The 27,092-nt window shown below is 42.9% G+C and overlaps 2 protein-coding genes across 5 annotated transcripts in view; one reads left to right on the plus strand and one right to left on the minus strand.

Moving 5' to 3' along the window:
• Window positions 1-16,736, plus strand: HNRNPA2B1 (heterogeneous nuclear ribonucleoprotein A2/B1). Of its 4 annotated transcripts, XR_014212497.1 has the most exons (12): window positions 1-230; window positions 8,456-8,566; window positions 9,505-9,651; window positions 10,584-10,794; window positions 11,664-11,765; window positions 11,849-11,929; window positions 12,142-12,204; window positions 12,895-13,014; window positions 13,402-13,524; window positions 14,332-14,414; window positions 15,741-15,845; window positions 16,448-16,736. XR_014212497.1 is itself a non-coding variant. In XM_082193530.1 (11 exons), the coding sequence occupies exons 1-10, from the start codon at window positions 192-194 to the stop codon at window positions 14,391-14,393; spliced, it is 1,059 nt and encodes a 352-aa protein (XP_082049656.1). In that variant the 5' UTR covers window positions 1-191; the 3' UTR covers window positions 14,394-14,414; window positions 15,741-16,736. The 4 variants fall into 4 exon arrangements, 3 of the variants coding, with proteins under 3 accessions (XP_082049656.1, XP_082049655.1, XP_082049657.1); XM_082193530.1 differs by having other exon boundaries at window positions 15,741-16,736; XM_082193529.1 differs by lacking the exons at window positions 15,741-15,845; window positions 16,448-16,736 and adding an exon at window positions 14,573-15,053.
• Window positions 16,688-27,092, minus strand: part of NFE2L3 (NFE2 like bZIP transcription factor 3) — a gene marked incomplete at its 5' end in the record, with an annotated part of 22,353 nt that continues 11,948 nt past the window's right edge. The window contains 3 exons of the mRNA XM_082194070.1: window positions 16,688-20,951; window positions 22,788-22,871; window positions 24,478-24,621. Coding sequence (XP_082050196.1) covers window positions 19,827-20,951; window positions 22,788-22,871; window positions 24,478-24,621 — 1,353 coding nt within the window. The 3' untranslated portion in view covers window positions 16,688-19,826. The remainder of the gene's footprint in view (window positions 20,952-22,787; window positions 22,872-24,477; window positions 24,622-27,092) is intronic.

A 27,092-nucleotide genomic window follows, 5' to 3' on the forward strand; every position in this document is an offset into this window, starting at 1 on the left:
GTCGTTAGCCGCTTCACACACTTCCATTGCTGCTGCCGCCGCCGCCGCCGTCACCGCGCCTGCTTGCCTGCCTGCCTGCTGAGGGGGGGGGGGGCTCGCCTCAGAAAAAAGACCGCAGCGATTTTTAATTTTTTTAAAAAGACCCTTTCGTCTCCTCCCTTGCTTTTCTTTGCTTCCTCAACCGGCCGAAAATGCCTCGCGGAGACCGGGAGAGCGACTGGGTGAGTGAGGTAACGGACGGCGTGGCTCAGTAATGGCCGACCTTTTTACACTCATTGTGTCCTTATGGGGTTGGGGGGGGGGCGGGCGAGCCTCCTGGAAAGCCAAGGCGCTAGAGAGAGAGCGGGGGTGGGGTGTAAATGGCGGGTGCTGGGAAAAGGGGCTAGATTTGGTCCCATGGGTTGTTTTTTGAAGGGGCTCAGGAGGCGCCTAATGGCGGGTGCCGTCAGCCGCTCGCTCACGGAAGATATTTTTGCCAGGACCTATATAATACAGCACTGAATTTGAATACCATTAATGACAGGGCTTTTATTTTCCACAAGCTACAAAGGAAGCGCTTGAGGGGGCGGAAGGAGAAAGCGCACTCTTACATACCGTTTGCGCCGCTAGGTTAGTGCTAGTTAAGCTGATATAGAAAGCGGGGTGGATGGGGCCTTGGTTAATTATACTCCCCATTTTTTTTGGCGCGATTATTAGTCTTCGTGCATCTTCGGCAATTTCCGGACTACAGCAATGGGTGGGCTTTTGTTGCTTTCGGCTCTTTCCGGAAATTATCGAAGGTGCTTTTTCGAGGTTCGAGTACTCTTCGGCGCTCTTCGGCCAAAGCCGGACGTCGCCGGAAACAGTCGATGGCCTCGCTGGAGATGACGATGCGCATTTTGGATGTCCCTTTCAAAAACATCTCTCGCCATGTTAAACGGTTTTGCGTTACCTCAGGTTAACGATGGTTTAAGCAAAAAGCAGTACACTGTGGAAGAGTGCTCGATTCGTTATTACTTTCTGCCCCGTTACGTCGCGCCAATTTTGTGGTTTCGCGTATTTAAAAGAAAAAACCCTGGGGCGGCAAGGATGCTTGAATTTTTAACTACGTAAGAATGAGGTCCGCCATTACCAGAAAGACGGGATCGCATTCTCCAACCGCGTTACGCAAAGCACGTAGCTCCGTTACGTTAGCGGGGGAAACCTAAAGCTCGGGTGTTAGTCAGTTTGCGTGGAAGGGATTGCGGTGTAGTGGTGCTGACTAGCGCGGGGACTAACTGCGGCACAATACGCCAGTAGCGTAGATACTTGAGATGACGCAGAGTCCGTTAACTGGAAAACACTTGGTGGCGCAGTTGGCGGCGCTTGTCGCCTGCTACTGAAGACGTTAGTGTGGAAGGTTCTGGAAGGGACGGCAGCCCTTGAGGAGGCGGGGGGAGGCTGTGGCGGCTAAGTAGTTTCGACAAGTTAGGGATCTCCCCACATAGGACTAGGGAGAATTATGGAGGTCAGTAGTTTTTTTTCATTTCCAGTCTACTGGAAAAGGACTGAGCCGTATGTATAATACGGAAAGGGAGCGAAAGCGTACGAAGTGAAGGAGCGAGTAAAGACAAAAGGCGGGTTCCCTCGCCCTCCTCCCTAATCTGATGGGGAGGGGGGAGCGCGCGTGCGCAGTAGAGCGGAATGCTGTAGCCTTTCTTGGCCTTCTGGGAACGAGCCCCCTCCCGGTGGTGCTCGGCGCCATTTTCTCTCAGCCCGCTGTGCACCTCGGGTTCTCGGAGCCGTCACATGGCGGAGCCATCCTCGCTGGAGAGGCGGAGGAGCAGCCAACCCTATGGCATTCTTAAGTTCTTGAAGGGTGAGCCAGGCTTATAAACTCGCATCTGCCTTCCTCATCAGGTGTTTCAGATCGTTATGTTAAAGTCGATAAATCAAAAGACTTTGCCTCAGCAGACACGTTGCCGCTTACTTCCTTGAACCTTTGGGGCTTGAAGGCTTAAACGCAGCGAAGCGCGGGGCCTTATCGCACTTAACGAATAGCGTTAGTTTGCCTCGGGAACTTTTTAAATAGTATTTTCGGGAGTGTAGTAGAATCTTAAAAGGTAGGGGTTGGTCAGTAGTGCACACTCCCTGCTAATATCCAGTGGCATTAGTTGCAGTTATTAGGTACAGGGCTACATTTCTTAATTAAAGTAATTCCAGACTGCTGTTGGTTTGAGTCAGTAGTAATGTTAAATCCCCATGGCGACCTTTCTAGGTCTGACCCACAAACTGCTTGGACAACCCTTGTTTCTCAACCCTGTTAGACTTGAGAGCAAGTCGATAAACATGCTTTTTGGGGAGTAAATGTGGGGAATACATAGAAGATGCAACCTAACTCCTTTATTTTCCGATCAGTCTAGAATATTTTGTCAACTTCTATTATGTTGTAAAACCAAAGTGTGGTAAAGCTTTAAAAGTATGAAAAACACAGTTATCTTAAAAGTAATAAAAGTTTTCTTGCTTATGGGGTCTTTGAAACACACTGAGAACTGAAAATGGTCCACATTTTGTGAAAAAGATATGGGGCTGACCTTAATGCTGTTTTTCTGCTCAGTTGGTTATTTGGCCTACAAATTTGTTGAAATTATCATCCCTTATTTTATGCCAACTTTTCCACTATAGTTATGATTTATTTTAGTATGAATTAAACATGGTTGCTGTTTTAAAATGGCTTATGCTCAACAGGGCTCTCAGGAAGAAACATACATATAAAATAGAACTATTTTCCTCACAATCTGAAAATTTTCATTTCAAATTTTGTTTTCTGCTGAGGAATACTGTGTGGAGAATACAGTACTGTGCTCTGGAAAACTGATATACAGGCAATCTTCTGCTTGTATCCTAATTCTTGGCTATGGTGTTCTTATGCACATTTCTGTGCCCTAAATTTGGGTAGTGGTGGCAAAAAACAACAACAGTATATTTATCAAGCTGTGGACATGGATTATTGATGGGCCTCAGCCTCCTTTCAAGGAGCTGGTCAGTGCCTTCTCATACATCCACTTTTTCTCAACAGCAGGTCCCCATGTGCACAGTGGCAGCAGGTAGAAGGGAGGAAAGAGTAAATAGATATCAATGTGGCTGGCCAAGTGTGAGGGGAGGAGAAAAATTGGAAGGCAGGAGGCAAAATGGGCAGTTGTATTGGGATTGAGAGAGGAAAAAAAGCACCTCTGGGATGTTCCTGTGCATTCTTGGTTCCTCTAAGCATGCCCCCCCCCCAAGTTATGAGTTAGGAAGCCTCTCCAGAAGCTTTTGGTTAGAACAGTGTTTCCTGGTGTGCCGCGGGAAAAATTAAAAAATTCGAAAGATTTTTTTTAAAAAGTCAAATTTTCGATTGGGGCGCCGTCACTAGATGACCCCTGGGGTTCCCTTCCTCCCTCCCGCTCTGCGCCTCCCTCCTCCTCCTCCGGGGAGGCCCTTCCTGGCTCTCGGCCAAGGCTTGGCGGCTGCCACTCACTCACTCGTTCGCCCACCCGTCCCTCCATCCCTGCACCCGGCCTCTCCCCCTCCGTCCCTGGCGTGGGGGCTGCCGGGATCCGTAGTCCCCTCGCCCTTGGGCTCCGCGCCTGCGCGGGGTGCGTGAACTACGTTTCCCAGCGTGGCCTGGCGGGCCGGGCGTTTTGTTTGAAGCGCTCTTCTCCCGGCCATGGAATGAGCGCAGCGGCGGCCGGGCGGGCAGGGGCTCTTCCGCGCAGACCCCGTGCAGCCTGCCTGCGCCCCCGCGGAGATCGGGCGGCAGGATGGAGCCTGGGGATCCCCGCGGAGGCAGAGCGGCGGAGGCTGCCCCCCAGGTAGGGCTGCGTCGGGGGGGGTTATTTTTGCAATGCTGCATCCGCGCCGGAGGGGACGCATCGGACCACGGGGAGACCCCTTGGCGGGCGTGCAAGGCAATGCATGTGTGCAGGCATTGCATGGAGTGCAGTGCAATGCAATGGCAACGCGGCGCCCTGCATGCATGCATGCAACCTCCACCGGCGCTCCGGACTTGGCAGGTGAGGGGGGTCCCCAGTGGGCGGCAGAGAGAGCTGGGAGGGCGAAGGGGAGCCGGGGGGGAGCAGCGCTGCTCCCCGAGCCGAGCCCGGGGGGAAACTTCGGCGTCGTTGCGCCGGGTGTTGGAAGCGGAGGCTGGCGGGGGCCCCTCAACTGCAAAACATGGTCACCTCTCATATATTTTGTGCATTGCATTCATCGCCCGCTTTCTCCTCCAAGGAGCTCCCGGGGGCGCGCGTGGTTCTCCCCGTGTTATCCTTGCAACAACAGCCCTGCGAGGTGAGTCAGGCGAGTGGCCCAATGGAGCACCCAGGGATTGTCCTGGCCAGGTGGGGTGATTTGAACCCTGCTCTTTGCCCGGTCTTCGTCCTCATTTAGCCCCCACATGTGCATGACTGTGCATGACTGAGGTTTTCCCCCCTCGTCTTGGCTATGGTGTGAGTCTGTGCTGTTAATTAATGGGGTTCTGCCTTCGGAGAAGATGAGCCAGTCCTCAAGGAGGTGATTATGTAATTTGCTAGCAATTCATGTCCCTCCCGGCGTGACGCTGCGCGCTGACGTCACGGGGCTGTAATGGTGGTGTGCCTCGAGATTTTTTTCATGAAACAAGTGTGCCTTTGCCCAAAAAAGGTTGGGAAGCACTGGGTTAGAAGAACGCTTCACTCTATCTCAGAATAACATACAGTGGTACCTCGGGATGCATCCTGAATAGAAGGTAAGATGCACCAGGTGTGTTTCGCCGCATGCGTGTGACGTCATTTTGACAGTGTGCATGCACGAGCGGCAAAACCCGGAAGGAACATGCTCTGTTACTTCCAGGTCGCTGCAGAGCACAACCCGAAAATACTTAGCCTGAAGCATATTTATCCTGAGGTATGACTGTACTGGCTTTAGGAACTGGACAGCTGCCCTGTGTGCATGTACCCATGTAGGTGGAGGAAGTTTATTTTAAATTTGTATATGGCCCTTCATCTGACAATCATAGGCAGTTCACAGCATAACAATACAAAACCAGAGCACAATGTACATAATCAAACAAGAATAAAAACAAATAAATAACCTTCATACAAAACACATTTAAAAGGCCATGGAATGTTCAATCAGCCAAATGCCTGGTTACATAGAATTGTTTTGGCCTGGTGCCTAAAGATATGTAATGAAGGCACCAGGCGAGCCTCATTGGGGAGAGAATACCACAAATGGGGAACCATGGTCTATTCTTGTGTTGCCACCCTTCAAAAGATGGGAAGTTTTCAAAGAATGGTTCGGTGGTCCTCTGTCAGAGATTGTTTAGCTGCAATTTCCTGCATTGCAGGAGATTGGATGAGATTACCCCTGGGATCCCTTCCAACTCTATAGTTGCATGATTCTATGACCTCATGGAGGAGGCACACAAAGAAGGGCCTGAGATGTTATTGTAGGGCTTAGGTTGGTTCTTAGGCAAGAGTCAGTCCTTGACGCTGCGCCAGCAGCATATTGCTGGCAATGTACTACAAAGCTCTGGATGACCCCACTCAGCAGTTTCATGTTCTGTAGATGTTTATAAAACAGTATAGGGGATAAAATTGAACCCCAAGGAACCCCACATTGAAGGCTCAATGGGGCTGAAGAGCTCTCTCCCCAAGCATAACCTTTTAGAAATTACCATCCAAGTACGACCAGAACCACTGCAAATCGGTGCGAGTTACCCCCATCCTGGACTTTCGCTCAAGGATACCATGGTTGATGGTACTGAAAGCCACTTGAGAGGTGAAGGCGAATTAACAGGGATGCATATCTCCTATCTTAACAGAGATCATACAGGGCAAAAAAAGGAATTTCTTTGCTGAAAGTGGGCCTAAATGCTGATTGAGATGAATCTGGAAAATCAATTTCCTCCAAGAGTGCCAGGATCTGGTCTGCAACCACTAACTCAAGAACCTTGCCCAAGAAGGGGCTATTTGTAGCTGGCCAGTAATTACTTAGATTTTCTGAATCCAGGGAGGGCATATTAAGGAGCGGTCTTACCACTGCTTCCTTGAAGCAGGTAGGGACCACCCGCTTTCACAAGAAGACATTAATCACCTCCCTGAATTGAGTAAAGATGGCCTGGAAATGAAAGAAGAGTGGGGTAATATTTATTAATTTGGGAATAGACAGCATGGTGATTAGAGAAGGAAGCTAGTGTTGGAGGAAGTAAAGGTTTATAGAGCAAGAAGTAATGAAATAACAATACTATTCTCTACAAACTGATGGATAGATGAATACTTTGAGAGGCATCTTTTTTGGGGCCAGGAGAAACAAACTAATGTGGCTCTGTTTTAGAGATTCTAGATTAGCAAATTCTGCCTAAAATGGGAATGCTAGGGCATGTCACCTCCAGAGTCAGTGCTTTTGACTTGAGGGAAGCTGAACTATGGAACTCTATGCCACAAGGAAATTACTGTGTCAAAAAGTATGGCAATTATCAAGAGGGATCATATGTAAGTAAATAGTGATGTCAGTAATTGCCAGTTGATTATGGCAGCCTCTTAGAATCACTGAATTGTAGAGTTGGAAGGAACCACAAGGGTCATCTAGTCCAACCCCCTGCAACTAAATCATACAGGACAGATAGCAATCAACATCTGCTTAAAAACATCTAGGGAAGAAGAGTCCACCACCTCTTGTGTGAGTCGGTTATCAACTACTCTTGTTCTCAGTTCTTCCTGATGTTTAGTCAGAATCTCCTTTTTTGTAACTTGAATCCATTTCTTTGGGTTCTGGTCTTAGCCTCCAGAGCTGGAAAAAACAAGCTTGGTCCATCTTGTGACTGCTTGTTCTTCACCACACAGTGGTGTCCCGCAAGACGAATGCCTCAGAAGACGAAAAACTCACAAGACGAAAGGGTTTTGCCGTTTTTGAGGTGCTTCGTAAGACGAAATTCCCTATGGGCTTGCTTCGCAAGACGAAACATCTTGCGAGTTTGTTTCCTTTTGAAGTGGGAACTGGGCTGGCAGCGAGGGAGCGACCTACCTTTTCCAGAGGGATCCTCTTCTGGAGAGGGCACAGAGGAGGCAGGTGGGCTGGGATCCAGCGGATCTGGCTGGGTCTCTGCGCCGCCTCTGCCCCTCTCTCTCTCTCTCCCCCCTCCCCACGTGGCTGCTCCATTTTGCCCTAACTGCGCGAAGGCAGGAGGAGGCGGGACAAAGGAGGAGGAGGAGGCATCCACTGCGCTTGGGCCGCCGCGAAGGCGTCTTTGGTGGGGGTGGGAAGAAGCCGGGAGCAGCTGCCAAGACTGTGGGGAGCCCGACGGCGTGGCGCAAGGTAACGGGGGGAGCAAGGGAGAGTCCGCGCCGGGCGCTTCGTGCGTCCGCCCTCGGTTCCTGGGCTCGAACTTCCTTTGGCACCTCGTGGAGAGAGAGGGAGAGGAGCGGGCTGGGGCTTTGATGTGGGACGCGGTTTGGCGGAGCGAAGACGCGGCAAGGCTTGGCGACAGAGGAAGGGGGGCTGTTTTCGTGGGGAGGTGGGAGGGGGTGTCTTTGCCTCTTCCCGGCAACAGATCCTCCAGGCTGGGGAAACTCCTCCTGCTGGGGAGCGACCCGCTTTGTGCTTTGCCCGCTATCCCATTATAATACAGTACCAGGGTGCATCCGTGCTTCGCAAGACTAAAAAATCTGCAAGACGAAGAAACTCGCAGAACGGATTATTTTCGTCTTGCGAGGCACCACTGTATTGCCCTCTCAAGTGGGATAGAAAGAGCCCCTGAACTAACAGTTTGTCGTATACTAAATATCCATATAATTATTGTTGGACTAGCATACATAGAAACACAATACCATTTGTAGAAGTTTGTAATGTGCAACTATGTTGCAGACTTTGAAAAAGAGTAGAGAAGAAACTGGCAAGTTCGCAAACCGGAACTTACTTACTTCCCAGTTTGCAGTGTTTGGGTTCCAAGTTGTTTGAGTACCAAGGCATTTGATAACCAAGGTACCACTGTACATTGTTAGAGTTCACCTGGTTGGTTTTGAGGAGGTTTTTATTTGCCACAAATGACATAGAGTGTGTGTTCCAGAGTACAATTTCTGAGTCTTAGAGTACATACTGATCAGTGCTTGAAGCCATATTATCAGGATGTTAAATTGTGAGGTCTATAGGTTCACATATCTGGAAAATCTTGCACGATTCTCAGCTCAACATCCTCTCCCTGCTGTAAAGAATCAAAAAGATTAGCTACGACTATTTTCCAGTTTGTATTAAATCCTGTGTTTCTTTGGTAGGCATCAAGTTCAAAAAGGCTTTTCTCAGTTGTTTCCTGGCAAACATAAAACCTAGATTATGTATTTTTTATATTTTTCCAACTGAAGTGCTTGACCCAAATAGAAAAGATAGTGTCTCAGTTATTGTTGGATATATAAAATCTAGTATGTGTTTAGGAAGAAATTGTATGCTATATTACTATTTTTTCTTTCCTTTCAATTAGAGGGAAAAAGAGCAGTTCCGCAAACTATTCATTGGTGGCTTAAGCTTCGAAACCACAGAAGAAAGTTTGAGAAACTACTATGAGCAATGGGGAAAGTTAACGGATTGTGTGGTAAGTTGTGTGCATTAATCTTTTTGATTTTAAGTAGCTTTGGGTATGGGGGGAAATTAATCTGGAAAAAATAGGCAATATATTCTGGTTGCTAGTCTGGTCCTCTTTGAACCCAGATGCACTGGAAGACAGGATGCAGGATGAAACCATGTTTGGTTCATTAGCAGCCATAACTGTCTTCAGATTTGTTTAGAAGAGCAGACTTCTGTTTCCTTTGTGCTGAAATGTGAGATACACTCTTCAATGGTTAATAGACATCGATCACCCATGAGAACAATTGCATCTTTTCTGAGATTAAGATTTCAGATACTTGTATACTATTTTTATTTCAGGTGCTTGTATACTATTTTTAGCTTTCAGTCTAGAATCTCTCTTAATAACACAAATAGAAAATGGTATTTTCGGGTAGTGACAGGTTAATGTCAGTAAGCTTTCCTGATTTAGCCATTGATTAACATAGATTGTGATTTTTAAAATCAGAAAATTGAAACATTCAATCATCACTTTATGAAGCCTATAATTCCTTTTTCATGAAATATATTGTGTATAACTTAGAATATATGTTGGTCAAGGGATGAGGAACCTGTGGCCTTCCAGATATTGTTAAACTACAATTTGCATTATCCCTGACCATTGACCATGCTAGCTGGAGTTGAAGAGAGTTTAAGTCCAGTAACATGGAGAGCTACAGATTAGCAATCCCTGTTAGCAGCAGTACTATTCGCTGACAGCCTTTGATAGTTTCCAAATTCTTTTCCTCAGTTATTTGTTCAGACTTCAATTCTTAAACTACATTCTTTAGGGTACAGTTGTATTTCTTCTTAGCAACTGCTTAGAAAAGTAATTGCTAAACAGAATTATTGCTGATAGCAAAATGCGTGTGGCAATAATTGTAATTTAGAACTTAATAGTTGAAATGCACAACCTTCATCTTGTAGGTTATGAGAGACCCTGCAAGCAAACGCTCACGAGGATTTGGTTTTGTAACATTCTCTTCCATGGCTGAAGTTGATGCAGCAATGGCTGCCAGACCTCATTCCATTGATGGAAGAGTAGTTGAGCCGAAAAGAGCTGTAGCCAGGGAGGTAAGTTTTGTTCTGTTTTAAATTTGAGATATTTTTATCTCTTATCTGTGTCTCTTAAAGCAGACAAGTTTATATTGTTCAGAAAATGTTTTTGCTGCTGCATGTAAAATACTGCAACTTGGAGGACGTACATGCTCAGTGGGCTAGACCCATTTAGCAATACTTCCTTAACCTGTGCTGAGGTATGGATTTCATGCAGTGACTTTTCTGTGGCAGGTCTCAAGCAGTTCATTGAATGTTGGCAGCATGCAGCTGAGGAAAAAACTCAGTTGATTACAGCATGGTGTTCATAATGCCAAGGTTTGCATGTTTGACCTCTGGATGGGGCAGCTGCATATTCCTGCGCTGCAGTGACCTGGACTAGATTATCCTCAGAGTTCCTTTCAATTCTGTGATCGTATAACAAAAGCCAGGGATCTAAAGTTAATATATTTGATGGTAGAAACTGAGTGTTGGCATGGCATATTGCCTCAAACTGTTATAAGTGGGGAAACTCCTAGTTCAAGTCTTGCCTCTGCTGTGAACTCAAGCCACTCAAACCCCAATATATGGGGATAATAAACAATTTTACAGGATTGTTCTCAGCATTGCAACATGCTAATGTACATGAAGTGATCTGAGCATTCTTATAGTGTTTATGAATGTTACACTTGCCAAAATTATAGGTCATAGCGATAACAGAAAAAGACAACTGCTGAAACGTTCCCGAAATAAAGCAATAAAAATAACCCAACTCATACTGACTAAGGTGTCGGTTTCCTACACTATTATTAAAATTTTCTGATGTTTATTTAATGCAGCAGAAATGGAAATTGACAGTTTTCACATTTTTAGTTATTCATTAACACCAGCAACTAGAAATTCAGGGTTTTGTTTTGTTTTCTGTTTGACCAACAATTAACTAGGCAGTTTTGCTAAACTTATTTTTCAAGGAATCTGGAAAACCTGGAGCTCATGTAACTGTGAAAAAATTGTTTGTTGGTGGAATTAAAGAAGATACTGAGGAACATCACCTTAGAGACTACTTCTCGGAATATGGAAAAATCGACACAATTGAAATAATTACAGACAGACAATCTGGTAAAAAGAGGGGCTTTGGATTTGTAACTTTTGATGACCATGATCCAGTGGATAAAATTGTATGTAAGTAAATACTATTAACAATCTTTGTCACTGTTACATATTTTATGTACCCATGTTTGGGCCTGGTTCTATATCACTGTATCAGCAAGCAAGTCATTTCAGGATGTAGTGTAACCACTGCAGGCTGCCATTTCTTCTTACATGCATATATGTAAATTGCATACCAAGTTTATACTGTGCAAGAAAATGGTTGCCACTGTTTTAAGGTGGCCTTGGTAGCCAAGTAATCAGTGTTGCTTGCCAGATTGTGATATGGCAGAGGTATTTGGATCTCTTCTGCTGAGCAGTGGCAAGAACATCTTCCACTTTCCTGCAGGAAGGTGTCATGGGGACCACGCACACCTTTCTTGTTGAAGGTATTCACTGCGTGCTGAACAACAAACTAGAACTGGGCTCTCCTGCCTCTAGCAGGAAAAGGATGCATATTGAGCAAGTAATCTCATCATTTCCCTTTTATTCTGGGCCAAACAACCTCTAACTTTGAAGCCCAGAGATTGGGAGTGGCAAGGATCTCCACACAACTGCTAGGATGATTACTGTCCACATCTGCAGCTGCAACTTCTCCAGAAGGCAGTGGCTATTTCAACCTTGGGAAGCACACTGAACAAAAATGTAGAAGCCTGGCTGCAATCTTTTTTTTTCTGGGAGTAAGCATCAATGAAGAGTGGGATTTCTGAGTAGACATACATAGAATTATTTCTGGAGCAGGTTTACATTTTGTACTAGTGTAGAAAGTGTATAAAATTGAATTTCGCCAGTGTTGCAGTCTTCATTAATGTTTTCTCTAATTTTGAACTGAAACTGCTGTGAGGGATTAGATTGAAGGTTGTATCATTTGTTTATTTTCCCCCACCATCTTTTGTGAACAGTGCAGAAATACCATACTATCAATGGTCATAATGCAGAAGTAAGAAAAGCTTTATCTAGACAAGAAATGCAAGAGGTTCAGAGCTCAAGGAGTGGACGAGGAGGTATGTTTGCAAATTGCATCGTATTTACATTAGATATTTTGGAAATAGTACTGTAGTTAACTTAAGCTGATGAACACTTTTAGGTAACTTTGGCTTCGGAGACTCGCGTGGAGGTGGTGGAAACTTTGGACCTGGACCTGGAAGTAACTTCAGAGGTGGATCTGGTAAGTCAGTTCATCAGTGATCTTTGCAAAGCACTAAATAAGCCCATGTAGACTAATCTGTTAAAGTTTTTATGTCCCGGAGTTCCATAAAAATAAGAACACTGTTACGGTAGTCTTCCTTTTCCTTATGTGAATATGATATGACCAGCAACCATTAATGTTTTCATTTTTTGCACTAGGTAAACTAATAGGAAAAACTTTATTTTTAACAGATGGCTATGGAGGCGGTCGTGGATTTGGTGATGGATATAATGGATATGGCGGGGGACCAGGAGGTTAGTCTCTTTAATTTGCTTAGGAAGACATGTCTGTGTGCTCTAGTGGAAATGGTATAAGCAATCAAATTTTCTTTATGGTCCAGTCGGGTTTAAAAATACTCAAAATCAATGTAATTGCTATCATATGCTCATAATCCATTGTCAACCATATATATATATGCTGTAATTCAAATAGTTTTCTTTTGGAACCAAATCATTCCTCCAAATCAGTGATGGAGGACCTTTGGCCTCCAGACCTAATAAGGCCCACGAGGCTTCCACATAAGTGTGTGTATTGCACCTTGGCAGCATTGTTGATTATCAGCACTTGCAAAGCCATGTGCATTTGTAAGCACCAGATGTGGCTTTATGGTTTGATTTCAAGACATGCGCATGATTTTATTATTGCAAAGTGCAATTACATGAGTAAAATTGTATCAAGTCACTTGCAGGATAGCAGCATATATTGATGTTTCTGTTGATTAGCTTTTTGTCAAGCAGCAGCCCCAACACTATGTGACACATTGCTTTATGGAGGAGAATCGTGTGGTATAAAAATCTGTTTCCAAGAAAAATTCAAAATCTGCTACATATTCTTTATTTAAAAGGATATGGTTGTGGCCATAATACTCTATATGAAATATAAGTTCAACTCTGATATAAGCCGCATGTTTTTCTGTATGTTTACTGTGACTTGTTTTACAATAGGTGGCAATTTTGGAGGCAGTCCTGGTTATGGCGGAGGAAGAGGAGGATATGGTGGTGGAGGACCTGGATATGGCAACCAGGGTGGGGGCTATGGAGGTGGCTATGACAACTACGGAGGAGGTAATGTTGGAAGGAATTAGAACACTGGGCCTTAGCTTTAGTCCTCTCTTGTGGTGGGAATTCAAAAGTATTTGTGGTGACGGAGTATGTCTTTATTAAAACATTTCGGGTGCTGTGGGGGATAATACTTGCCTGAAAGGCAAGATAAAAATACATTGCTCTTGAAACTGGAACACAAAAGGGTGTTCTGAGGTGTTTGATAACTACAAGGTCTAAAAATGTGTTTATCACAGCTGATCTAAAGGCTGATAGTAGAGTATTTTTTTAAAAATGCAGTCCATGTGATGGCCAGTAACATTATATATAAGTCGAAGGCATGTTTTTTGTGACATTCTATATTCAAAGCTAGCATTTTGATTATTCAGCATAAACTTTTTATTGATTCAGGCAATTATGGAGGAGGAAATTACAATGATTTTGGAAACTACAACCAACAGCCCTCAAACTATGGTCCAATGAAGAGTGGAAATTTTGGTGGAAGCAGGAACATGGGAGGACCATATGGTGGAGGTAATACGAAAAGTGAAATAGAAAAGTATCTACCCCCCCTTCCCACAAATCCTGGATTTGCCTTTAGGAGAGGAAGAGGGTCATTGCTATCTTTTCCTAGTAGCACACCGGTGAGTGATGGCTGGGCTTACATAATGTTGAGATGGTGGGAGGGTTTGCACCCTGCAACCCACTCTTATTATAGTGCTTTATTTTTCCCAGTAGGCGTGAAAGCTGTTCATACATAGTAGAAAGTCAAGAGGTAACTTGCAATTGAAGTGGACTGCCCCTGGTGACCCAGCAATTAAGAATCAAACCTATTTCTACCTGCACAACCCTTTCTGGAGGCCTAGTTGTGGTCATTCCAAATTGTAGCAGAATTCTGAGGAATCTCTTTTGCCATTTGCCAACTACCAGCTTCCCCCATCTTTAAACTACAACTTCCCCCATCCCCTATAATTAGCCATACTGGCCTGGGCTACTGGGACTTGTATTCCAAAACAAGTGGGAGTGGATCAGCTTGTGAAAGCCTGGCATACATGTTGTACAGATTGATCTCTGTCTCCTTTTAAAAAGGGCAGCTACCACTTCCCCCTGTTGACGCAGTTCTAAGACAGGAATGTACTTTAAAAGTTGCATTTGTTAGATTTAATTAGATCTGGTGATCTACTTTGATGTCAGTTTTGATTGCAAGATGCTGAGAGCACTAATCGACTGTTGTAGAATTGAGTATTTTGGGTGATTGCAGTTTAAAAGTAAGATTTTGATGAAGCTTGAGAATGGCTGTTCAATTGTGTTAATTTTATGCTTTCCATTTTAACAATACAGGAAACTATGGTCCTGGAGGAAGTGGAGGAAGTGGGGGATATGGAGGGCGGAGCCGTTACTGATCTTCTGTAAGCTTTTCATGGGTGAGTGTACATTTTTAAAATGCTAAAATTGCAGTGTTTCTTGACTTTAGCTGCAGGGGTAAAAGCTTTTTAGGATATTATCTTTCCTTTAAAAAAGAAATTGGGTAGATGGATAACTTCATAACCTATTTTTTTACTCTTTACTTCTGTTGAAACAGGCTTCACTGTATAAATAGGAGAGGATGAGCCCAGAGGTAAAAGAACAGCTTCAGGTTTTCGAATAACATTGTTAAGGAAACTTATCTCAGTCATGCATAAATATGCAGTGATATGGCAGAAGACACCAGAGCAGATGCAGAGAGCCATTTTGTGAATGGATTGGATTATTTAATAACATACCTTACTGTGGAGGAAGGATTGTAAAAATGCCTTTGAGACAGTTTCTTAGCTTTTTAATTGTTGTTTCTTTCTAGTGGTCTTTGTAAGAGTGTAGAAGCATTCCTTTGATAATGTTAAATTTGTAAGTTTCAGGTGACATGTGAAACCTTTTTTAAAGAATTTTCTCAAAGTTTTGAAAAGCTATTAGCCAGGATCATGGTGTAATAAGACATAACGTTTTCCTTTTAAAAATTTAAGTGCGTGTGTAGAGTTAAGAAGCTGTTGTACATTTATGATTTAATAAAATAATTCTAAAGGAAATGTTGTGTAATCTTAGATTTATTTAAAATACGTTGTAAATTAAGGCAAGGAGTGGGTAGTAGAAGGTCCCACAAATACTACAAAGTCATTGTTGTACATGTAAATGTGGTCAGATAATGTTTTCTGTAAATCACCAGGTTTAAAATACCTAGATAACTTAAGGGATATCTCTGCAAGGAGAAACACCTTTTTAGATCTTTTAGATGCTGCTTCTTCAATGGCAAGGAAAGGAAATATCCCCAGCGAGGTACTCTTCCAGGGACACAGGTCTAGTGCAAGAGAACTCTTGAGAACGGCACTAAGTTCAGCCAGTCTTAAAAAGCTGTGCTGTACTTCTGCAGAGCTTTAACTACAGTAGTTTTATAAGGATGCCAACGAGAGCTGAGGGTGTAGAGCAAAATAGTTCTAAGCTTCAGTTAAACTTCTTTAGGTAAGATCTTATTTACTTTTCCTTTCTTAATATTCCAAAAACAAGAAACTAATACTATATGACAGTGTACTGTTTCAGTATAGTGGTATATTATCTAGTTTAACATAGCAATGAACCAAGTTAACAATTGTGGTTGAAAAATTTAAGATTACTGTTTTTGTTTGTTTCTTGGGATGTGGGTTTTTGTTTTTGCTATTATATTTTCATTTATTTTAACTTCAGCTGCTTAACCTATCTTTCCCCCTGCTGGAATCTAGCTTTATGCACCATGGACAAGCAATAGACCTGCTGAGCAAATGAACCAGCCAAGTGTCCATTAAAACTTTGCAAGGGTCCCATCCCTGCTATGGTTAGTTAAAATGGTATGTTGCAGCTCACTTACATGGTACAATTTCATGTTTTTATCCTTCATTTTTTTAAAAAATACTCTAAAGGAAAATGGTGAACTCTTAGGTATTCAGGGCAGCTGAAATCTTATCTATGAAAATTGTCTACTGTGTTGTCTGAAGATACTTACTGTGGAACTTAAAATGTAGGAATAATTTTACTCATTGGTTTAGAGCACCCATTCTCGCATGATAGTTGTATACAAGAAAATAATACACGAGGTGGAATTTTTATGACTTGCTAAATGAATTGGCTAGGATGCTAATTTGTTTTTGTTGCATATTTGTTGAAGATGTGTTAAATGCCAGGTTCCTTTGCCATTGTTTGCTATGTATTGTTGCTGCAATTTAAAGAGTAGCATATTGTTTAATTCTGCTGTTGTAGTCATAGGCATACCAGCCACAGCTTTTTCAGTGCAAATATTTGTCGTTTAAAGTTTGTCTCTGGTACAATATGTACACTAAAAGGTCTTGACTTGCCTCATCTGGATTATAGCCATTTGCTGAAGTTTTCCTGTAGGTGATACAAAGAAGCATACATGATAAACTTCTTCAGATACTTTCTTTTTCTTTGGCAGGAAGGTGCCAGCTGCAGGTAACTAATGAAGAAGTGGTCAACCACAGAAAATTCAAGAAATAAGATTTTTCTATGCTCATCACAAAATAGATGGTTTTGCTGGTTTTATAAAACATTTTCAGGTTAAATTAATATTAGTGCAGCCTGTTGTAATGCTTTTTAAAATATATAAAACTATAGTAGCACCTGTTCTTAGAATTCAGCCTGAATAGGAAATCAAAATTAATGTTTTAAGAGCAAATACTGTGTCATATTTTTTATAAGTGATAATAAACTTTTATACAAAAATATTTCTAGTCTGATAACATTTTAACATTTCATACAGTTAAAATATAAACCCTACTACTGCATGACACTTTAATCTAGAAGATAGGAACTCTTTGAGGGAACACACAGCATATTTTATGGTATCTTGTTGGCTAGATCCAATTTGGGTGTCCAAGTAAGAGGGAGGTATCAATATACTGTGGGTACAATATCAATATCTGCAGAAGTATTTGGTTAAGCGGGTCAACCCCTTTTCTGCACCCCATTCCCCAGTGTGACCTAAACATGCTCATGGATCTACTGAACCTTGCACAGAAACACCTTCAAACAACTAGAACGTCATTTGAATGTCGTTTTAAATAGTTCTTAAGCACTGACACAATGTTGGAAAAAATCATTAAAAAGACATTGCCTCTGTGAATCTTGTTTTTAACACTATATCTTGCAGTAAAGCCCGTGGTTTTCTTTAAAGCTACATATGATCTCTCTCTGAATATTCCTGCATATCTGAGCTAGGATTTATTCAAAAGGGCATGTCTTATTTTTGTGGTTAAGGGCAATACTCTGGCCCTCTTCAAAAACAAAATCAAAGTGTACTTAAGGTGTGTTAAATTTAAGAAACTTTGCATGAGCATGGTGTTGGAAGAGTTAACCTACTCTACTATTTGTTACACTCATTATTTTGAAGCATACATGCTTGTTGATTGTAAATAGGGAGCTGAATTTAACGCAGCACTTGTAGAGTGAAAAGTTTCTATTTCAGGACTCTGCTACCAGGTGTACTGTGTAATGCATGGCTGGTTATATTGCAGAAGCTCATTGGCATGTTCCTCCAAAATAAAGTAATTGTAACAGTATCTGAAATCATTAATAATGACAACAATAAGCAAACAAACACTTTATACTACTGTACAAAGGTAAAAATACAAAATATTGATTTAAATAAGTTATAAATTTAAAGTTTATAATTTAGACCATTCAAATGCTAACAGGGTCCATTCAAAATTCTATAAAGTGCAAGCTCTACTTGCATTTCAATGTGTTCAATTAAGTGGTCATTTTACATTTCATGTGGCAATTAATTTGCTGTTTTGCTTGTAAAATTGCAGGAAAGCAAATCCTATTGATTACTTTCCATTTCTATGCATTGATAGGGCTGCATTTGTTTTCCAGAACACTGCAAGTATAATATTTGGTACTAGACACAAATCAAGACAGCAATCCCAAATATACTTTCCTGAGCATAAACCCTTTTCAACACAGATTTCTGAGTAAAAATTAATAGGATGGTGCAGGCAGTAACACAAGAACCTAAATAAATGGTTAAGACTATGCAAAGATAGGCTTGGACTGACAAGACACCATCATGATGCATACATTCAAATAACTACCTCATCAAACCAGATTAGCAGGTTAGTACAGAGTTTCAAAAACCTGTTTGACAAGGTGTCAACAGGGAGGGGGGGAATATGTTATTCACAGGACTTACCCATGATTTAGTATTTGCACGTAGCGGGTAGAAGGATTGTATACAAGTGTGGTCCCTAGCCCCCCTGTCATGGTCAGATTACTTTCTGGTGAAGTTTGGACTTTTGGCAGCAACCTCAACATTGCAAATGTGGGGAAGCCATTTGGATGGTGCATCTGTGGAGACTAAGGGAACAAAATGGGTTCCTGACTGCTCTGGGGATTTTCCAGTGGATCGAGCCAGTGATCCTCTTGAGACCCTGGTCTCATTGTGTAATGGGGGTATTCATTCCCAGGGTCTGCACTGCTCCTCGGTTCGCTGAGGAGCTGCAGGCAATGAAAGGCTGGGACACAACTGGAGCACAGATGATGGAAAACACTTCAAAGCTGATCAAACACTTGTAAGGTCACAAAGTTTTGTCTACCAAGTGGCAGTGAAGACTGCAAAGAACTACTTCACAGCCAACATTGTGTCCTTGAGTTGTTACTGCAGGTGATCTAGAGACTAGCTACCAGAAGTGGTGGGTGGTTCTCTGAACACTAAGCAGTTTGTCCAGCACTTCAAAGGTAACACCACTGCTCCGTAGTGCCAAAGGTGTAGAAGTTTGTGTGTCCAATGCAGCACCTTCACATAATTTTATGGGACTGATTTACATTTATGTGCCTTGATGTGGGCAGCAATGGTTGTGGAACTGAATCGGCCTTGATCGCCCTGAGGGAAGATCTGTATCAAAAGTAGGTTTGTGGGAATGGATAGCTCTGCTCCATCTCTGTCTGTCAGCAGCTATTGATACCAGTTTCCACTGAAATTGCTGCCAATGTTTCCAGGCCAAGCTCACAGCTCTGACAATTTACAAGGCCCTTAACAACATAGTTGTAGGATCTCTTAAACACTATCGGATCCATTATAACCCAGCCCAATCACTGAGTTCTTGGGGAGAGTCTTTGCTGGTGGTTTGGATGCATGGCTTGTAACTACTGGAAGTTGTATTTTGTGAAGTGGGCACAAGCATGCGGAAATCGCAACAGATTAGGCTGGCATCTTCCTTGAGAAACGTCAGGCACGTTCTTCAGACCTTGTTCTAACGCATTTTTAGGAAGTGTTTTGGTCTTATGGTAATTTTATTGCTTGTGGATTTTTTTATGTACACCACTTCGGATTGTGAGTAATCAAGCGGTAGATAAGTTTAGGAATAAAAATAAATAAAAGATAACAATTCCCTTTTCAGCATTTAAACTTGCCTGGTTCTGGCTATGAAAGAATGAAGTTTTAAGTTGCAAGAACTCTGCCTCCCCCCCATGATTAGCAAAGCTGAATAAATTATGCAATATGGTTTAACTAATAATTTATTCAGATGAAGAGAAATCTTCAGTTAAGAACTGATTCTATTAGGCCTGTGTTTACAGACCTAGAGCTTGGACATTTCGTTTATAGTACACAATTTTAGTTATTTGGTTTTTTTGTATAGAAGTCTTAAAAATATTTTGATAATGTGGATAATCAAAGTAGATCCTTACCAAACTTTATTTTTCCCTGTGTAAACTAACTGTGAATGTCACAGTATTTAAGAATAATTAAGAAACATCCCTTTCCATTTCAGTAGCTAAAGAGAAATATTTTCTATCTAGCCATTTTTTTGGTTGGATTATTTTTTTTCCAGTTCCAGTTTGATGGCTTTTCCAGGTACAACCAAAACACTGCCGTTTTTACAACACTGTAGAGAGTATTGGCTTGGGTTAACAGGTCTTCCTTGGTCATCTCTTAATCTACTCAAAATGTCCCAATAAAGATCATTTAGTTTTTGTTTTATATTGCTAATTGATCTATTGCACTGGGCTTTTTCCTTCTTGAGCTTTTCCTTTTGTGCTTGAAGGTGACACACCTGATCTTCCAGGTTCATAATTGCATCTAGTTTACGCTTGCGGCAGTTTTGAGCAGCGACTTTGTTTTTCCCTCTCCGCCTTATGTCACGTATGAGTGATAGCTGGTTATCTGTCAAGTAGTATTTTGATAACATGCTATTGAAGGAATCGACAGGCAGAGTCACAATATCATTTACAGAGAATGGAATTCTCAGGGCTTCTGCGCGGTATTCATCACGGCTTTGGTTTTTTCCTGTGTTATCTCCATTTCTACTTCTGGCTTTATTGGATTTCTCTGGCCACATGAAGTAATAGTCTTCTGGCGCACAGGGTGCCAGCTGTTGTGGGATTTGGCTGTACGTGTGATCGTGCAACACATCTACAAACAATTCTGCACTGAGATCATAATTGCTTTGATAATCTCTGTGGTAACATTTGCTGTATTCTACGCAGCAGCCTTCTACAGCTAAATCATCATAGGTGGCAGATTCAGCGTCACTGTCACAGGTAAAAGCAAGGGATGAATTGCTATGATTTAAATCCAAAGACAGTCCAGAATCAGAATCCCGTTCTTCAAAGAAACAGGAAGCTTCAAATCCATGTCCATCCAGGCTCAAGAACAAATCCTGGTTTGTTAGATTCGTACAATTATCAGATGCAAAAACCCCAAGCATGTTGACACCATTCATTAACGATGTGTGAGAATCGGTTAATGACAGAGTCTCCAATATCTCCAAATTCCTTTTCTCTGCATTTACTATAGTATTGTGGTCTGATTTCATCATTGTAGCATCATGAAGACTAACATCACGGCTAATAGCCTGAGTCAGATTATCTGTATTGTGGAAGTTTGACAGGTTCATACCTCTGCTGTTGATAATGGGCATAGTATTTCCCAACCAGTGTTCCTAAAAGAGGGAGCAAAATGAAAATGTTTTCTATGTTATGTTGAAACCTTGCAACTCTCCCTGTGGTTAAATAGTTTCTAGCCAGTTCAACAGCAGCCCTTTGTATAATTTAAAATGTGTTATTTCCCCCTCCCCCACAATACTTTAAACACAGAGAATGCTTTCTGCAAATACCAGCTGTTACAGATAGAGTGTGATCACTAAAAATGGCAGCCTGAAAGAGTATTGAGGAAAACATCAAAAAGAACCCAGTAAGATGCAGTAGCTTGTTTGTCTGCTATCTACTGCAATACAAACTGGAAAACCACCACTACCCACCTCCGCTGAAACAGGAGCAGCTTGAATTGTTTCCCTAAAAATTGCAGCATAGAGGCACGAGTTTCACAGCCCACACCTTGTCTTCTCCATTTTTAAAGGCAGAATTCTTATGAGCTTATCCAACAGACATTGGGGTGGAGGTAATGTAGGGAAAGATATACTGAGGCATGCAAGAAGAGCTTGAAAAGGTTCAAAACTAACATCTTGAACATTGGGCCCATCATCCTGGCTAGAGAGTGGTGCTGAGAATGCAAAGGTTGCAGGTTCAATCCTCATAAGGGAGAGCTGCATATTCCTTCAATGAAGGGGGTTGGACTAGATGATCCCCTCAGGGTCCCTTCTACCTCTATGATTACCGGTATATTAAATGAAAGCATCTTCAGCTGTTTGCCCTAGCTAGGTAGTTCCTCACATACTTGCATCTATTTAGAAATATCTACACACCTTCCCCTACTATCCAAACTTTGGTTTAGAATAGATACAGTTTCTGCTGGGTGCTTACGTTAATAAAATACAGTGGTGCCTCGCAAGACGGAAAACTCGCTAGACGAAAGAGTTTTCCGTTTTGGAGGTGCTTCGCAAAACGAATTTCCTATGGGCTTGCTTCGCAAGACGACAATGTCTTGCAAGTTCCTGCTGGTTTTTTTCCCCTTTCCCCCCTTTTTCTAAGCCACTAAGCCGCTTATCAGCTGATCCGATCAGCAGATAAGCCGCTAATAGCGCTAATCCGTCAATGGGCTTGCTTCGCAAGATGAAAAAACCGCTAGACGAAGAGAATCACAGAACGGATTCTTTTCGTCTTGCGAGGCACCACTGTACAGACTTGGAGGGCAGCATGTTGTTGAATGTGCTGTCCAAAGGCAGGAGAGTTATCATTTTAACAATTCCACACATAAGATTAACAGCACAGGTGATTATGATGAGCCTTATAGGACACCACAGGTATTTTCTAAATCAGGGCTGAGGAGCCTCAGGGCCTGGGGCAAATTGAGGCCCTCCAGGGCTTTTCCATTTGACCCTCATGACTCTCACCAGGTCACACACCCTGTCTTACCCTGCTCTTGAGTGATCTTGCCTGACTGAAATGTAGTCAACAGCTGAAAGCAAAGTGTCACATTTGTTCCACCTACCACTGGCATGCACCCTTGGAAAGGTGTGCCACGTGGAACCCTTTAGTCAAATTGAGGAAAAATGAATGCACCCCTAAGTCACTTGCTACACTTCATTTACTACAGGTTCAGCTTACTACTTTAGCTTCCATGGTGTAATCAGAGTCTTCTGTCATAACACCTAGAATGGAGCTGTAGAAATCGGGGAAATGGTTTTAAAACAATTCTTCAGATTCTACTTCTGCAAATCACACTTTTTGGAAGTAAATAGTAAAGGGAAAAATGGTGCAGTTGAGTCGCAGCATTTCTGACAAGATCAGGATCTGAAAGAGTTGCTTTAACTGGGTTATTGTAGAAGCATGCTTCCAACTTTGAGATAGTTTACAAGCTTATGTGCAAATTGCAGCACTTCCAATGTATTTTCAGTCAGTGATGCTGGCAGTGGAAAATAACCTTCCAGTGGGAAAGCAGAACCAGTAGTGCTTCTGTAAGCCTGTTGTAAACCCCACACCCCCAAAAAAACTCACAATTAATAGACATTTATCCATTGTTAATGGAAAGTTGTAATTAGGATTGTAAGAGGGATCAGGAAAAAGACACCACTTCAAGCCACAGGAGATGTATACAGCTGCAAAATTCTAAATGTGCCCAGGGGCCTCAAAGAGGCTGGCAACCCCTTTATCCTGTTCTCAACTGCCCTAGGAACCAACTGGCTGACAGGTAGTATATAAAATGTATTAAGCAAATATGCATGTCGCTGAGTGACAGTAACATTTGTAAACAACAAAGCATGCTATCTTCATACCAAGTTAACTGGCCAGCAGTACATCTGTGAAGAAGCACTATAGGATAGCACATTCTGAGATGTTGTTCGCTGCATACAGAGAGTGGATTCAGACAACCAGGAGTTCACGTGACAGCCAATTAAAAGCTTACAACAGGACCCCAGATCTGGGCTGCTGTCTTCCATCTAGCACAGGGTTCGGCAACCTAAGACTCATGGGCCACATGCTGCCCACGGGGGTCATTTAACCGGCCCATGAGCCGCCCGCTTGGTGAGCCCCCACGCAATGTGCTAAACCAGCGCTGCGTGGGGACTCACTTCTGCGGCGCCAGAAATCCGCATCTGTGCAGACGCTGGAAATCGCAGGTGCGCACACTCACGCGCATCTGCAATCCAGTCCACAGAGGGATCTCCGCTGGAGTGAACCAGCCCAGGCGAGGTAAACCTTGCTGATCCCTGACTAGCAGTTAAGGCTCACCATTCCATTAGATTTTCATGCAGCTACAGAGGAAGTGGTACTACTTGCCCTAATAGTTTGATAATTACAAGCTGCCACCACTTCCATGGTTTTTTTGTGTGTGTTTTTTTAAATGCCACATTGTAAAACTTTTTAGTAAACAGCAGTTATCTGAACATGCTTTCATAAATTCATTGTTTATAATGGTCAGAACCGGAGTCTTTTGATACTAGAGCTGTTTTATGATTTAAAGCAAAACCACATCAACTTAAAAAAAAATATTCAGAGATGTTAAAGAGAAAAGAGCGGACCCCAACTTTGGGGTTGGGGAAAATAATAACCATGTAACTGGTGCAGCAAGAAGTTAACAATATCTTTTAAGACATGACAGGTTATTCCCACAATGATATTTGCGAATATATACATTTCAAAAATGTTCATAAAGACTTGCCATGAATAAATCAATATTTGAATCGGTTTTCAAAAACACTAATATTGATGGCTGGGGTTCTAATTTTCCTCCTGTGAATGGAACAGAAGTCTTGTTTATGGAAAGAGACTTTCCTTCCTCCCCCTTCTTTCTACAGCCCCCTGAAAATCTACCCCAGGGAGCTTGAGGACCCTTGGGATATGGTGTGGGATATGAGGCAGGGGACTTGGTGAGCATCTCCGCCATCATACATGAATGGATGAGCAACTTAGGATCCCGGGCAATTGACTGAATTCAATGTGAGTCATACTCAGTATAAAACCATTGACCTTAATAGGCAAGACTACCAAAAGACTCTTGATTTCAATGGGTCTATTCTGAGTAGAATGTAACCGTATATGGCCCAATACAACTTTTATGAGACTCACCGAAGAGCTGGAAACTGGACTCAGCTTCTCTTTCCAATCCACCTGGTCGCTTTTACCCTCTTCCTCCTCTTGAGATTCTGAGTCTTCATCTTCTATAACGTAACAGTGTTCCAAACGTTCCTGGCTCACTTTTAAGTCTACATCCTGTAAATATCAGGAGAAACAGGAAACAATAATAATTTTCAGCACTGTAATGTGTCAGCAACCAGCATACTAGGAAATGACACACGTCAGAATTGTATTTTGTTTCTCTAGTAGTATAGTTGCAGCCCATCAACCCCTAACCTTTTTCCTGGTAAGTCAATGACACACACACTGTCCAATAAGCTCTTTTGCATGTGGCCACCAAACCTCAAATGTACATTTTTTCAGGCAATGTTGTAACACCAGACCGCAACAAAAGATTGGGGGGGGGGAAATATATTCACTTAGTCTTATACATAAAGTATTTAAACTTGAAAGATCTGGTTCCATTATATTAGGCATATGTTTGTATTATTGGGGGGGGGATAGTAAATGAAATCCGATCTCACTGTTCTTTATGCACCTGTTTCCATGGTTAGACCACAAGGGTGTATGTCAGCTGCAGTATAAGAACATGTATTTGAAACCATGGCTTATCGTACAAACCACACTTAAGCCAATGAACATTCTGCATATGGTCACAGTAACTATGGTATGTTTGGTCATAGTCTGCTTTCCTCCATCCTGTCTGTCTCTCCTGCTTGACATCCCTTAAGACAGAGGTCGGCAAGGTTTACCTCGCCTGGGCTTGTTCACGTCAGCGGAGATGCCTCTGTGGACTGGATCATGCACCCACCCACGATTTCTGGCGTCTGCGCAGACACGAGTTCTGGCGCTGTGGAAGTGAGTCCCTGCATGGCACTGGTTTAGCACAGCGTGTGGGGATTCACCGAGCACGCAGCTCGGTTCGGGGGCAGCTCGTGGGTCAGTTAAACGACCCCCATGGGGCACTTGTGGCCCATGGGCCTTAGGATGTCAACCCCTGCCTTAAGACTTTGTAGCAGCCAAATGCTGGCATTGACTCATTGTGCCAACTTTTCCCTTTCCACTGACTGACAGCAAGAGCAAGGGTATGGAAATCTTGGCATTCTTCAGCAGTTGTTGTCAAACCCATTCCCATGCTGCTAAAGAAAAATCCACCCCCTTTTGCAGCTTGTAGGAGGTCTTCCACTCTGCTCTGCAATCAGTGTTTTTTTTTAAAAAAATATTTTCTTCTCTCCAGCATGTGAATTTATGCTTTGAGTTCAGTAGGCATGCCTCCTCCCTCTCCCCAAGCCCTCTGCTGTTAGCAGGGATTTGAAAGGACTGCTTTTAGAAGTGCACACTTAAGTAGCTTCATCAATTAATTGCAATGACTGTAAGGAACAGAACCGCATTTTGAACCGCCTCCTGCCCTACCTCGACACCCACTCTCCTCTTCCTGTCTTTTATTCATGTGCTTCATTGTTTAAGTGCAAAGTTGCTGCTGTGAGTCCTACCTAATTGGAGAAAGTATGTTTGCTTCAAAACAACACTTCACCACCCACATCTCCTCCTCCCCTATATACTCCACAACCCTTAATGTTTCTATTTATGTTAAAACACAAAACCTCTTGCAAGTTGGTCTGGTACATCCCCAAGCCCTTCCCAGCTGCTCAAGCCTACAGCATTGTGAACACACTCAAAACATGTTTTTTGCAAGAACTGCACATGAACATCACATAAGAGAGATGTTGCTTAAAAGAAATCAATCAGGAATGGATATGGCATCAAATATGAGCAGAGGAGAAAATGTATGTGTGTCTGGTTTGCATGTCACACTAAGGCAAACCTTGGTCTCCCATTCTTGGTTACAGCTTGTGATTAGCAGTGAGTCCCAGTTCAAATGGCACCCGAAGCCAAACCATGGCTAAGCTTTGCAAGGTGCAGCAGCAAAGTAGCAGCAAAGAGCAAAGTAGATGCAAGTTCCTCTCTGGAAGCCCACACATTCAAGCTGTTTTGCAAAGCAATGGCTTGGCTTAGTGTGCTGGGTGAACCAACACCTCTCAAGCAAGTGTGCTTCTGGGTGAGCAGTGCTGTCTGCTTCAGGAACACACACCAGTGAGAGACCTCACTTTCCACCAGCTCTCACTTTGCATGACTTTCAGCATTTTGGCACTGCGCACCTCAACAAAACACCAATATCAGAATCATTGGCAGCATGCCTTGAACCACGTGGTTCTTCTGGCCTAAATTGCACTGGTGGCCAGCAAACTTAGTTTTGTGTGAAACAGGATGGGCAAATCTACAACCACAGAGTCTAGATGAGAATGCAAACAGCTTCTAAATAGGCATTTTCTTTTCTCCAAATGTAAACTAGGGTCAAGCAAAAGCACATGTCACAGGTGAGGAGCAGTCATAAGGGTTGTGGCGAAGGAATTCTGCCCATACTTAGGTTAAAAATATGCCCTGCTCATCCATCCTACCACTGTGTCTAGCACTGGTCCAGGGCCTGCACAGCCTCTCCTGATTCAGATGTGATGGAGAAACAGAGCTGAAAGTCATCAACACATTGAGGGTGCCTTGCCCCCAAATGCCCAACCACCACTCCCAGGGACTTCATATGGATAACT

This window comes from Podarcis vaucheri (assembly GCF_965113315.1).
Source record: "Podarcis vaucheri genome assembly, chromosome: 12".
In the NCBI taxonomy this organism is placed as follows: domain Eukaryota; kingdom Metazoa; phylum Chordata; class Lepidosauria; order Squamata; family Lacertidae; genus Podarcis; species Podarcis vaucheri.